The following is a 12,594-nucleotide window of genomic DNA, read 5'->3' as shown; positions in this document are numbered from 1 at the left end:
GGTGTGCTCCCTCGGCGGCTCTGGCGTTTGGGGAGCGAGCGATGTAATGGGGACTGCGCTGCGGGGGGCGATGGCTGCCTCTGAAGGCCTTTTGCCGGGCTCTGGGCAAAATTGAATCCCTGCGGCATCCTCTTGAGTTAATAACAGTCTTTAGACTTGCAGCGTTCGCATTTTTCCTCTTCTGTAGCGTGTAAGATAACATCAGCTGAGAGGCCTGCATTTGCTGTAAAAGATTTCTGAATGTCTCATGAGCTTTTTGGTAGTTTACAGTCCCAGCCAGAGCAGTGGCCAAGGGCTTGAGGCGAACAGTGTCATGAATCTTGTGTTTAAAAAAAAAAAAAAATACGCAGCTCTTAAGCATTCCAGTTTAACAATTGTTCCTTTGATCTCTCAGGGAGATGTTGGATCTTCTCCTGTCTCAATGCAATGCGCCTTCCTTTCATGAAGAAATACAATATTGAAGAGTTTGAATTCAGCCAGTCGTATCTCTTTTTCTGGGATAAGGTACAGTAGTACAGGTCACAGGTTGTGCTAGGACGGCTTATGCAATCGGGTATTAGTATTGGGACAGAATTTCTTTTAAGCTGGACTATTTTAACAATCCAGGTAGAAAACATATACATGAGAAGAAACTTCTAAAGTTCTTTATGTATTTTAAATGTGGCTTGAGCAAACTGGGACTTTCTGTTTGAGAAGAAAGTTGTCAGGATGTTAATGTTTTGGAGTAGTAAAAGTCATCTCAAGTGTTGTGCGTGTTTCAAAAGGTGCTTGGAGGAGTCTCAGGGGAGGCATGGCTCTAATGTTCTGTGGAGCTTTCAGTTGTGCTTGTGACCTACTGATCTGTGAGCTGTGTGCCTGCTTTTTTCCCCTAAGGGAGATCGAGAAAATCTAGGACTAGTTTGGGCCAGGCTTCATTGCATAACTTCTGTTTCGTGTTTCCTGTTCCCCTACCCTCAAGCTCTGTACTAACTCACTCCAAAATATTTGGTCTGACAGAAATAAGTTTATAGGGTAAGCCCTGGAACGCTAGAGGGAAAATAAGAATTTCAGTAGATGAGCAGAAGGTACCTTCATCTAGTTATGACTTTTGAAGAACTGAATACTTGAGAATGAATTAATGCACAATATCACACTTCAAATATCTGTTTTTCCTGTCTGTCTGTTCCAGGTCGAACGTTGTTACTACTTCTTAAATGCCTTTGTGGAAACAGCTCAGAAAAAGGAGCCTGTGGAAGGAAGACTGATACAGTTCTTGCTCTCCAACCCCACGAATGATGGTGGACAGTGGGATATGTTGGTTAACATTATTGGTAAGAGAACTGGTGTCTTGGAGCCCTTCCTGAAATTGCACACTGGTTTGAGAGATGGGGAATGAAGTAGAAGAAGAAATTGAGCTTGAGACCTGGAAGTTTGCAAAGGAACGTGGTGCCATTAGTCACTACTTTTTTTAATCAGAGACCTTTTTCATGCCAGCTTAGGCTTAAATCTTGTCTGGGATCTTCACTCTTACATATTGCTGCTGCTGACAGAAGTGCAGAAGATCAACAGAAGTAATTAGATATCCCAGACTTTCCATTTAGTAAAAAGGTTCAATCCCCTTTTACTTCAGTCATCAATCTGACATCATTTGTTTGTATCCATGTATACAATTTTTAGGGCACAGGTTAAGGAAAAAACATTGCTAGACCAGGGCGTGTCTACAAGGCAGAAGCAAAGCTACTTAGAGTTGCAGCCTGAAGAAAGATGGTATAAAGATCAGTGAGAGAAACAATGTGGAATGTGGCAATGCTGGTCTTGCAAAGATCCAGTTTAAGTGGGATCCTCCTTACACTGATTAAGGAGATACTTACCCATGTCTAAATTACACTAGCATTTGCTTTCATTTGTATTGTGAAACAATGTGACACCCTTGTAAATCAACAAGCCAATAATATAAGTATAGAATCACAAAAGGAATTTGTTTCTTTGAAGCCTGGAGGTTACTTTTTCCCATCCAGTTGTTATAAATGTTTAATCAGGGCAGTGAAGATTTTGGCTGCTCTGTTACATTCAGAGCCTTGCATGATATGATGTTTGATTGGTACCATAATGTGAGGAGCAACTGAGCTGTTGCCAGTGTGTTATAAATGTTGAGGAGGGAAGGAAACAGGGTAGTCACTTAACCTTCAATAAAATACATGGAATAATTCATAAGAGGCGCAGTTTTTAGAAGATATTTCAGGAGCTTAATTTTCAAGTAATTAGTGGTTGGGATTTTTTTTTCTGGTGAAAAGAGCTTCTTAAAAAGCACTAATTAGTTTAGAACTTTTAAGTGTTGAATTAAATGATACTGAGCAGTTCAGGTATTCCACCTTTTGGGACTCTTGTGGAATGCAGATTGGAGGTCAAGGTTCAGTCACAAATTAAAATGTGAACTTTGAATACTTGTAACCTTTAAATAAGACTTTCCCTTATCTCTGAACAAAACCCAACTGTATTTAGCTTTTACATGGGTATAAGTGGAAGCACTAGGATCTGCTGTGTGGAAAAGACAATTGTTAACCCATAGCTTTATTCCTTTCTGTTAGAAAAGTATGGTGTTGTCCCCAAGAAATACTTCCCGGAGTCTCATACCACAGAGGCTACTAGAAGGATGAATGAGATCTTGAACCATAAGGTAAAATTGATTTAGGTGATACAATTAAGGGGAGGGAATGGGAATGACCCTGCTCCAAGGGTTCCTGCTTTAATTTCTCTTTGTTGACCAAGGTACTAAGTGCATCTCAGCAACTTAACTTCCTTTTATTCAAAAAACAGCCTGAAGTCTCAGCAATTATTAATCTATTAATCACAGAATCATTAAGGTTGGAAAAGACCTTTAAGGTCATCAAGTCCAACCATCAACCCAACAGTGTTGAAACGTGGAGCAGGAAAGTGTGTTCATGGAAGATGGCCATTGCCAGGCTTCACTAGCTTGAAAGTACCCCACATGGTTTTAGTAGCAATTGTTCCTAATCCTCATATTTCCAAAAAGTTAATCCTTTATGTGTGGCTGATTAAGCCGGTTTCTGCAAAACTAGTGCTTGGTGTGTAGGTGACTTTTTTCCACCCCCTCAGTATTTCATGTACCAGTAGCCAAGGTTTCTAGAGATTACTGCCAAATGTGATGGAAAATAAGATTCGGTGTTTTGAAAATACTTTTTTGAAAAATCAGCTTTCAGTATGGAATTGTGCACCTTTGTCTGGAGAAAGGCATAAGCTTTCTCCCTGAACTACAAAAATGACTTAATCTGGGAAGATGCTAGTGTAGGTAGATAGATAAAAAGGCAATTAAAGCTGTTTTTTTTTTTTTACAGTGGGCTTTGATTATTTTTTTTTCCAGTTCATATGGTATGTGCTCAGGGAAAATTGCCTGCTGAAATCCACATAAAAAATGTAAAATATGTGCTGAAATGAGCTTAGACATAATGAATGGTGTAAATGTTATTCTAGCCTTGAACATTGCAAACTAGCTGGTCTTGCGGGAGCCCCACTCACTGTTACTGGCCTTATGGATGGTGACAGTAATGGGAAGCGTGTGCTCTTACTGCAGTTCTGCGTGCGGTGTGGAAATGCTGCATTCTTTTTACCAACCAAGAGATGAATTATGCATTAGAATTGCAAAATAAATTTTACAGTATGAAGACAGTCCGTTCTCTGTGAGTCAGAGGTGCTGATGTGTATGCATGTTGCAGCATCAGTTACGGAACAGAGAAATCCAGCCTTTAGAGCTAATGGCTGTGAGCTTCAAATCAATGCTTGGAAAATAGTAACTAAGTTGCAACTATTTGTTAATTTCTGATTTTTGTTTGTAATCTTTTACTTCAAAATAATTTAATTACCTTGATTTTTTTTTAAAGAATTCATGTCTAACCAAGCCTTCTGAAAGGGATTTTCTTTTCATATTCAGAACATGTTATGAAGAGTAAAAGAGGTGCTTAAACTGATTAGGTGGCACCTTTCATACCCTTATAATAAAATTACTTTCTCTTTAAACAGATGAGAGAATACTGTTTGCGGCTAAGAAATATGGTGGAAAGTGGAATGATTAAAGGAGAAATTTGTGCTGCAATGGACATGATGATAGAAGAGGTAAAAACACTTGTGTGACATGAGCCTTTTTGGAACACGAGGCTGGAATGGATGAGATCTCTTGCTTACGCTTGTTCTGTAGCTATTGGATCAGCCAAAACAAGTGCCTTTCATTTGCCTAACTAGGACTGTTTTGTCTGGCAGTGCGCTTGGAGGTATTCAGGTGAATTTTAATTGGCTTGTTGCTTATTCTGAGTTTTTTCTAATACTTCCAGACAAATATCTTTAATTTATAGATTCCAGAATTATGACACTTTAGAGACATCTGTCCCTTTCTGTAGGGACGCAGCATTTTGTATCTTGGGAGATCAAAATAATGGCCTGTCAGGCTTTGATAAATAGTAGGAAAGAGGCAGGTTGAAAAACGCATTCTGATGGTTTTGAATGCAAAATCTTACCGCGCAAGTGGTGTTGCAGAAATCTCCCGCGAGAGGGCAGAGAAGAACCACAAAAGGGAGTTCTCTCCCCGTTATGCTGACCCCAAGGCTGAATCCAGCTGCGATCTGATACTGGGGCCAGCAGATGGGAGGGATCACAGTTTCTGGCTGTGTGAATTAACTTAAAATCAAATCGAGAAGCAAGTCCGTAGCAGGCAGTGTGTGTGTAGTGACTGGCCCTCCACCTGGTCACACCGAATATGACAGAGGCACATGTCCGTTTTTATTCAGTAGTCCTCATTCTTGATTCTTCAACAGCCAAAAGCAGTTTTAAAAGTTCAGGCTGTTTTAGTTTGACTAAGTGCATGCATTTGTTTTAAAAAAGTATATATTTCACTTGTTTCTCAAATGTACAATGCAAAGTGACCCAGTGGTTTTAATGTCTGTCACTAGGTGACTCAAGAAATCAAATGTTTTGGTTATGTGTGTTAGTTTTTCTGCAATCCAGTAAACATCAGTATTAGGCAGAACCTACCCTGGGCTATTTCTGTAAAGCTTCAGGCAGTTCCACTAATATGCAAGTATTGATTAATGTGTTGGTTTGGTTTTTGGAAATTCATCTTTGCACTTCGTGTAAAAACCTGTAGCTTTTTATATAGTTTTGAGGTTAGATTAAAAAAGAAAACTGATTCATGTTCCTTGCATAATGTTATTGAAACCAAAGCTTTTATGAAATGTATGCCTGAAGATCAACAGTAATTCTGTGCTTTGAGCCTACCCCAGTATGTTGCCAATCAGCACTTAGTACAAAAGTGAATTAATATAATTTACATGCAGTGCGTGTGTCCAAAAGCCCTTGGAGGATTTTACAGCAGACATCAAAAGCTTCCTAGAGATGTTCATTTTTAGGGCAACGACATACAGTTCACTGCAAAATGTCTCTTCGTTTGTTTAGAGCCTCTTGCCCTCTGACAAGGGATCCTGGAACCAGCATTAAAGGCTCATTAACTGATTGCCATTTGTTCTGTAAAAGGTTGTGCTTAATTCTCTGAAGTTAGCACACTATTTCTTCTTGCAGTGGTAATAGTGGTTTGCCATTTAAGTGGGTTTACTTTCAATAAACGTTGTAGTTGAAATGTGCAGTTGCACCTGTCTTGTATACTTTAAAAACACTCAGTTTTTAATGTTTGAGACCACTCTTATTTTGTGTGTTTATATGTGTATAAGTGGCATTGCATCTATTTTTTTATGTGGCAAAGCAGAACTTGGTTTTGTTCTGTGAAGTTTTATTTGCATAACAAATCTTGATTTGCTGATGCTGGGAGGCAATGCTCTAGCTAAAATGTGGCAGTTGTACTGGAACACAAGATTAAATATTCACTCCAGAACTGTATAAACATTCTTATCAAACCAGTGCAGAGCAGGTCAGAAGTTGAAATCACTGCAGTGCATGTGATTGAATTTTTCTTCCTTTACTGTTCTCCTTTGTAGACTCTTCCTTATCAGCAGTGTTGTTCTTTTCCCCTTCTCACTCATTTTGTTTTTTAGCACAAGCCACTATTTCTTTGCCTTATCTTGATTCTAGTTGTCACTAGAGTGATATAAGTCACCTTTTAGTTTAAATATGTCTCCTTATTTTATTTATTGATAGAGGAAGCTTGTGAGATACGAAGAGATGGCCTATGATGGGTGTGGTGGCAAAACAATTGAGGGAGGCCATTCTCAGGCTCCACTGCCTTGGTTAACTTGAGACTCCTGTCTCCATCACTTTCCTTCCTCTGGCTGGAGCCCACTTGCTCGTTGCTCTCCTGTTAGGCGTTTTTCTTATTTTGTTTTCATAGCCTCATCTCTCACCACTTGGGGTTATCTGAGGCAATGTGGGTGTATCCTCAGCAAATGCTACCTTTTGTGCTGTCTGGGCAAAATTAAATATTTATAGTAGTTTAGGGATTTACATTTGCTCTTTAACATTTTTATTGAGAAATAAATATGTGAGTTCTTGCAGTAAAAACATTAAGCCCACACCCTTGTTTCAACCCATAATTAATCTCTTCACTTTTTTCTTAAATTGCTTGGAGCAAAAACACTAATTGTGTTTTGTGTGCAGCCAAATAGTGTTACTTAGCATGAACATTGCACTCCTTTTGCCATCAGCACAAAGTGCACACTTGGCACAAAGCTAGTTCTTGTGGAGCCTTGGGATCCATATAAATCAGCTCAGCTAGCTCCAGAAAGAGTAAGTCAGCTTTGGGAAAGGTATTCTGTCTCCTCTCCTGTGAGAAGTCAGTGAGAGGAAAGTGTGAAGGCTGACAGCCTAGGAAAGCTGGCACAAACCACAGGCGTTGGATCCTAGTGCAGAAGGTACAGTTGAGATTTGACTCCCCTTTCTCTTATTTTTAAAGAACCTGTTGGTTCCTTGCAAGGAAAAGACTTGTCTCTTGCTCAAGACATGGACAGAGCTGAAGTAGACCAGTGTCAGCTGAAGTAAAACAGATTCAAACCTGTTTAAATATGATTAAATTCTCTGTCCCCAGAGTACCTGTGACAGGTCCTGCTAAATATCCCTCAAGACAGTCATCTGGTTATGCTGCCTGCAAGTTAGCACGTTTTATGATAAGCCCTGTGATGAAGTACAGTAGTGATTCTTGAGTGCAGTTTCATATTCTGATGTATAGGGAGGCTGATGACTTGAAATCTGGTCAACTTTTTGTGCTAAAAATCAATAGAAAGCTGCTAGCTGCAAAGGATGTCACAGTCAGCCGGCAGGGATCTTGAATTAAATTACATAACCTGCCAGTCAACCATAAACCAAGACACTGTTAAATGTATTAAAACAAATGAGAAGATTATTCTGGGCTTCTGAAAAGAAGCAAAGGCCCATCTTTGAAATCCAAATGAGTATTACAGGGAAAAAAGGGATAAGTACAGGGGAAACTGGGATAAAATGCTTTGCTGTATGGATATTAGAAAGTTCAGTTTGTCTCTGCATGGGGCAAAGACCTGGTGGAACAGGTGATGCTGAATGCTTAAGCCTTTCTAGAATCAGTTTGATAAGTTTCTTTCACACTGGGGAAAGTGTCTTGTTGGAGGAACTTCAGAATTACTTCTGAAATGTTGGAATGAGACTGGGCAGTGTATTGGCTTTTGCTTTTGGCTGCTGCATTCCTAGGATAATTTGGAATTTTTATGTTCAACCTTAAGCTTCTGTTTTTGTCTGATGGTTTACCTGAGAACGTAGAGTGTGAGAATGGAGAGAGATTGTGTTGATTTTCCAGTGGCCTTTCAGGTTGCTTTTGAACTGTTGAAACACCTAGATTTCCAGAGCTGAATGTAAATAATTCATGTATGTACATTTTATTCATGTTCTTCAAAGGTGGCCATTAAGATCCCATTTCTCCACTTGGTTCTCACATGGAGAAATCCATTCATCAATGGCATTGCTGTGGTAGGAGAGGCAGACCTGCATGTTTCAGCAAGCTCACAGCTGTTTGCTTCTCTGGGCAGGTATTCAGAATAGTGAGTACTTGCCTGGGCAGCCCTCCAGAGACCTTCTGCTGGGAGTTCCGGGATAAAGAGAAGAACTACTACAAATATGGCCCTGTGACACCGGTCCAGTTCTACAATGAGCATGTGAAGCCTTACTTCAACATGGAAGACAAGGTTGGGGGTGCTGAAAGGCAGTAGCTTTCCAAGACCTTTTTTTTTTCTGCTAAGCCACGTATTTTCCACTGCTCCAAGTGTACTGTCCACTCCTGTAACCCCACTGTATGGGATGGTTACCACTCCCACAATTCGAAGTTGGCCCTATGTTTGTTCTCCCCATTCTCCTGTTTGTGCTCTACGCTTCAATTAGCTCTGATCTTGCATTGCACTTCCATGATGACTCTGTAATGATAAAATATGTAATGATCAAATCAGTCATAAAATGCCATAAGACAGCTATTAGAGAGGAGGATTAACATGCAAAGCTGCTATGCCACAGTTATGAGGTGAAGTTAAAAACCAAACAAACAAAACCTTAAAAAAACTGGTATTTCAGCCAAGTGGCTTGTTTGCTAATGGGACAGACAGCTAAGCTGGGACAACAGCAGTTCTCTGAAATGCATCTAGATTCAGTTTCTCAAAGATTTCCCTTAAGTTGCACCTTAATTTATGGCATCCTGTTTTTTGGCAGATTTGTCTAGTGAATGATCCCCGACCTCAGAACCCGTACAACAGGCTGTATACAGTGGAGTACCTGGGCAACATGGTAGGAGGGAGGAAAACACTCTATAACAACCAGCCTGTTGATGTCTTGAAAAAATTAGCTGCAGCGTCTATTAAGGATGGCGAGGTTTGTTTGATTTCTCTTCATGGATGGCACAGTGCAACTCTTGTAATGTAAAACTCTGTGGGATATGTCTTAGACATGACTCTTCCTTCTGTTTGTAGGCTGTGTGGTTTGGCTGTGATGTTGCAAAGCACTTCTATGGCAAGCTGGGAATCAATGACATGAATATGTAAGTAGAAAATCAAAACAGAATACCATTTGGGACGCTTGGCTAGGACATAAACAGTCCTTTAGCTGCTTAAGAAACTAAATTTACATTCTTTGGATTATATACCCCAAAAGATATGTTTAAGTAATTCAGCAGCAAGAGAAATTTTTTTCAATTGTTAGCTAAAATCTGGATCCTTTAAAGATGCACTGTGAGTAGTTGTTAAATATTCTTGCTCATTTGGGTTGTCTAGATCTGGTGAGGGAAACTCCTAAAGGGATGAGTTTTTGCTTTTATTCTGACCCTAAAAATAGTTGAACTTGTATGCCTGTGTGCTGTGCTCCTGACAGTGCAGTCTACTGATTCCCTGATTTAACAGTGAGGATTTTCCTTGCATCCTTTTTGATACTGCTTATGTGGTTTTCTAATAGATTTAATCATGAACTGGTGTTCGGTGTCTCCATCAAGAACATGAACAAAGCAGAACGATTAATCTTTGGAGAATCAATGATGACCCATGCGATGGTCCTGACAGCTGTCACCGAGAAGGTAGAATCTCCCTCCTGAAGTTCTGGTGCCTGCATGGCTGTATTTGAATATTCTGGTAGCTTGTTTGTGTTCTGAGCTCATTCACAGTGTGTAAGCTCTTCTGCTCCAGTTCAGTTGTGTGTGTTGTGGCACACCCTGCTGCACAAGGCCTATGTTGTTTATTCTCCCTGTGTTGTTCCTGTCTGAGTGTTCAGAACTATAAATATTTAACAAGGAGGGAGGAATTTTAGGCAAGTCAAGGCCTTTTTTCCTTCTGCCCACAAACTTTTATTGGAGAAAGGGAAAAGAAAGTCAGCTTCTATTTTTAAGATACCAAAAAACCTATGTTAACTGATTTTTACGTACAGATTCTGATGCATCTTGCTGAGCAAGAAATCTAGTATGACAGCAAGTATTTTCTACCCTACCCCATTGCACGGGTTAGTCCAATCTGTGTTTTACAGCATGAAGCTCCTTCTGTTAAAATGCCAGTAGGAGGCACTTTGCAGTAGTCTTGATCTTTTGCAACTCACTGGCATGTGACCTCTCTGACCTACTCATAATTAGGGAAGGGAAATGTTGTCCAAAATAGCTCTGTGGCAGACAGTAGGCTGAGATAAATCCACAACTAAATCTGCTCCTGGCGGTATAACAAAGCACATATGAAGTAAAAAGAACCATGTGAAAATTTACAACTCGGGGTTATCTGCAATGTTTTCCATTTATTTCCAGAAGCTGTCATTATTAAAGTTTCTTTGAAGTGATCTCTTCCTGTCCAACATGACCTTGGCTTGAGAAATAACAGCTTGCATATAACTGAAAAAGTTTGCCTGAGCTCTGGAGTTTGAGGACTTGAGATGGGACTGCTGAGTCATAAAAATTTTTGAGTTAGTTTTTACAGCTCAATATAATTTTTCCTATTGTGTTCTGCATTCTGAGCTCTTAACACTTTTATTTTGTGTATCAAATTGCATGAACACATCCTTAAAAAAAGTCAGTTTTTCAGTTAGATACTAAAAATGGTATTTTTCTAGTGTTCAGAACTTATTTATTGATTCACAACTGAAATGTGTGTGTTTGTACTGATTGTATGCAGCTACTGGTTGCACTTCATTGGCAGTCTGTGGTCTGTATTTTTAAATTCATACTTTTGCATGCCTAAATGTATAGTTGCATAAAATGTGACCTGATTTCTTTAAGCAAAGGATGTGCATAAGATCAGTATATGATAGGTGGTATTTCTAAAATCGAAAGATAGTTTGAAAAAAATTCTCCTAGAACAAGTTCAGCATTTAGAGGCTTTTTCACATTCAAAATGGACTAAGCTGATTCTACTTCTTGTTTGAATGTGTTGTCTTATATGAAACCTTAACTTAATCTAAAGGAGCTGTGATAAACAGTTGTAAAAATGTAATACTTTGGATTTACCTACTTTATAAAAAGGCTTTGAAGATTTAAAAAAATCCTATTACGATTTTACAATGTGAAAAATTGATGTGGATTAAATGCACCTTTTGGTTAAGAACTTAATGTACGTAAGCATGTTTACCCCAGTTTCTGTCCAATACATCAAGAGCTGACTTAATCTCAGTCTGGTAGCTCTCAAGTGTCCGATTGTAAGGACTGTTCTGTATTTAAGTGAGAATAGAACCAATACAACAATATTCCTGTGCAATTTTTGTATTGTGCTGAAAATTCTTTTCCCCCAGGTTTATAAAACATGAATTTGTATTTTTTATTTTATAATTTTAAATCAGTCAGTAATCTAGGACTAGTATTTGTTTTGCTAGCCTCGGCGTTGCTCTGTACATAAGCTTCAAAGTTTCCTTTCCTTTTTTATTTATTTTATACTTTGCAATGTTTTTTCTCAGTATTTAATAGGATTTGCGGGGTGTTTTCCAGGTTAGGTTTCTGTATTAAAATTAGTAGTGAAAGAATAACTATTCTGTGGTTCCTCAGGGGCTCTGCTGTTGCCTGAAGGAAAACAGTCACTCTGCCCCAGCAAGCCTGTCAAGTTGTTTTCAGTGCTTTTATGTATTTGGTAGATTGAACCAGACTTCAGCTATACACAACGCAGGCGAGAATCCTGCACGCTTCTGAACACAAATGCACTTCGTGCTCATTACAAGCCGTGTATATCTTTCAAAGCACCCAACTTGGAGCTGTATCCTGCAGTTAGATTCTCCAAGGGTTTGCACTTGCTCTTACTCATATTGCTCTAAATTATTACAGTTGCTTCATTGTCCTTCTTGCTTTCCTCTGATTCCTAGTTCCAGCAAGTTGTGCATTCTGCATTTCAGAAGGCCACCATTCCCTGACAGGTGGTAGGGAAGGATGCTTAAATTCTGTCAGTCTGTTAAGTCCAAACTTGAATTTAACTAAATTTAAGTGTTCTGGCTAAAATAAATCTTTATTGCAGGCTGTTGTCTTGACCACATTTCCTCATGTTTTATGTAAGTGGGTAGACAAGTATTTTAGCACACAGCATTTTTCCAACTGTTAGCAAGAAACCATTGCCTGAAACTTCTCAATGCCTGTAGACTTTTGGGAGTGGAGCTCTGTGGTTTGGTGCCGGATTTAGACTTGGAAGCGTTGGTTGCTATAAACTCACATGGTCCTTCTTATGAATAACCATCGACTTTTGTCACAGGATGGGCAAGAAGAGGCATTTGAAAAATGGAGAGTGGAAAACTCCTGGGGTGAAGACCGTGGTAACAAAGGTAAAGTAATTTATAGACATGGGAACAGAAAGCTGAACTTAGTGTTTGGAAATAAGGACATGAAAGGAGGAAAGGGCATGTGCTGTGTGTCTTTCACTAGGACATGCCCGAAACAAGCCTTCAAACAGCATGTGGATCGCTGAGTTATGGCACTGTGTTACTGGCAGACAGACATTCTTCACTTAAATGTGGTTTACATCTAAGTGAATCAAATATAATCATTGAATGGAGAAGCAGGATATGTCACTGGATAAACTTGACACTGTGGTTGCAAGTTCAACGTAGAGGCAATTGCATTTTTTTGGGAGGTGGCCACAAGTGATTGACACACACCCCTCTTGACAGACCCAAAGTTGGGAGTGTTGATCTGCTGGAGGGTAG

At 39.4% G+C, this 12,594-nt stretch overlaps 1 protein-coding gene across 1 annotated transcript; it reads left to right on the top strand.

Moving 5' to 3' along the window:
* Positions 1–394: 394 nt before the first annotated feature.
* Positions 395–12,218, top strand: BLMH (bleomycin hydrolase; the record flags this gene model as incomplete). Its single annotated transcript, XM_010288411.1, has 9 exons — positions 395–504; positions 1,169–1,310; positions 2,568–2,656; positions 4,018–4,110; positions 7,992–8,147; positions 8,662–8,820; positions 8,919–8,986; positions 9,397–9,514; positions 12,144–12,218. Coding segments are annotated over 9 exons (1,010 nt in total), but the record flags the coding sequence as incomplete, so codon positions are not given.
* Positions 12,219–12,594: the final 376 nt, after the last annotated feature.

Source organism: Phaethon lepturus, unplaced genomic scaffold (genome assembly GCF_000687285.1).
Source record: "Phaethon lepturus isolate BGI_N335 unplaced genomic scaffold, ASM68728v1 Scaffold54105, whole genome shotgun sequence".
Lineage (NCBI taxonomy): Eukaryota > Metazoa > Chordata > Aves > Phaethontiformes > Phaethontidae > Phaethon > Phaethon lepturus.
This window is presented reverse-complemented; position numbering and strand designations above follow the sequence as displayed.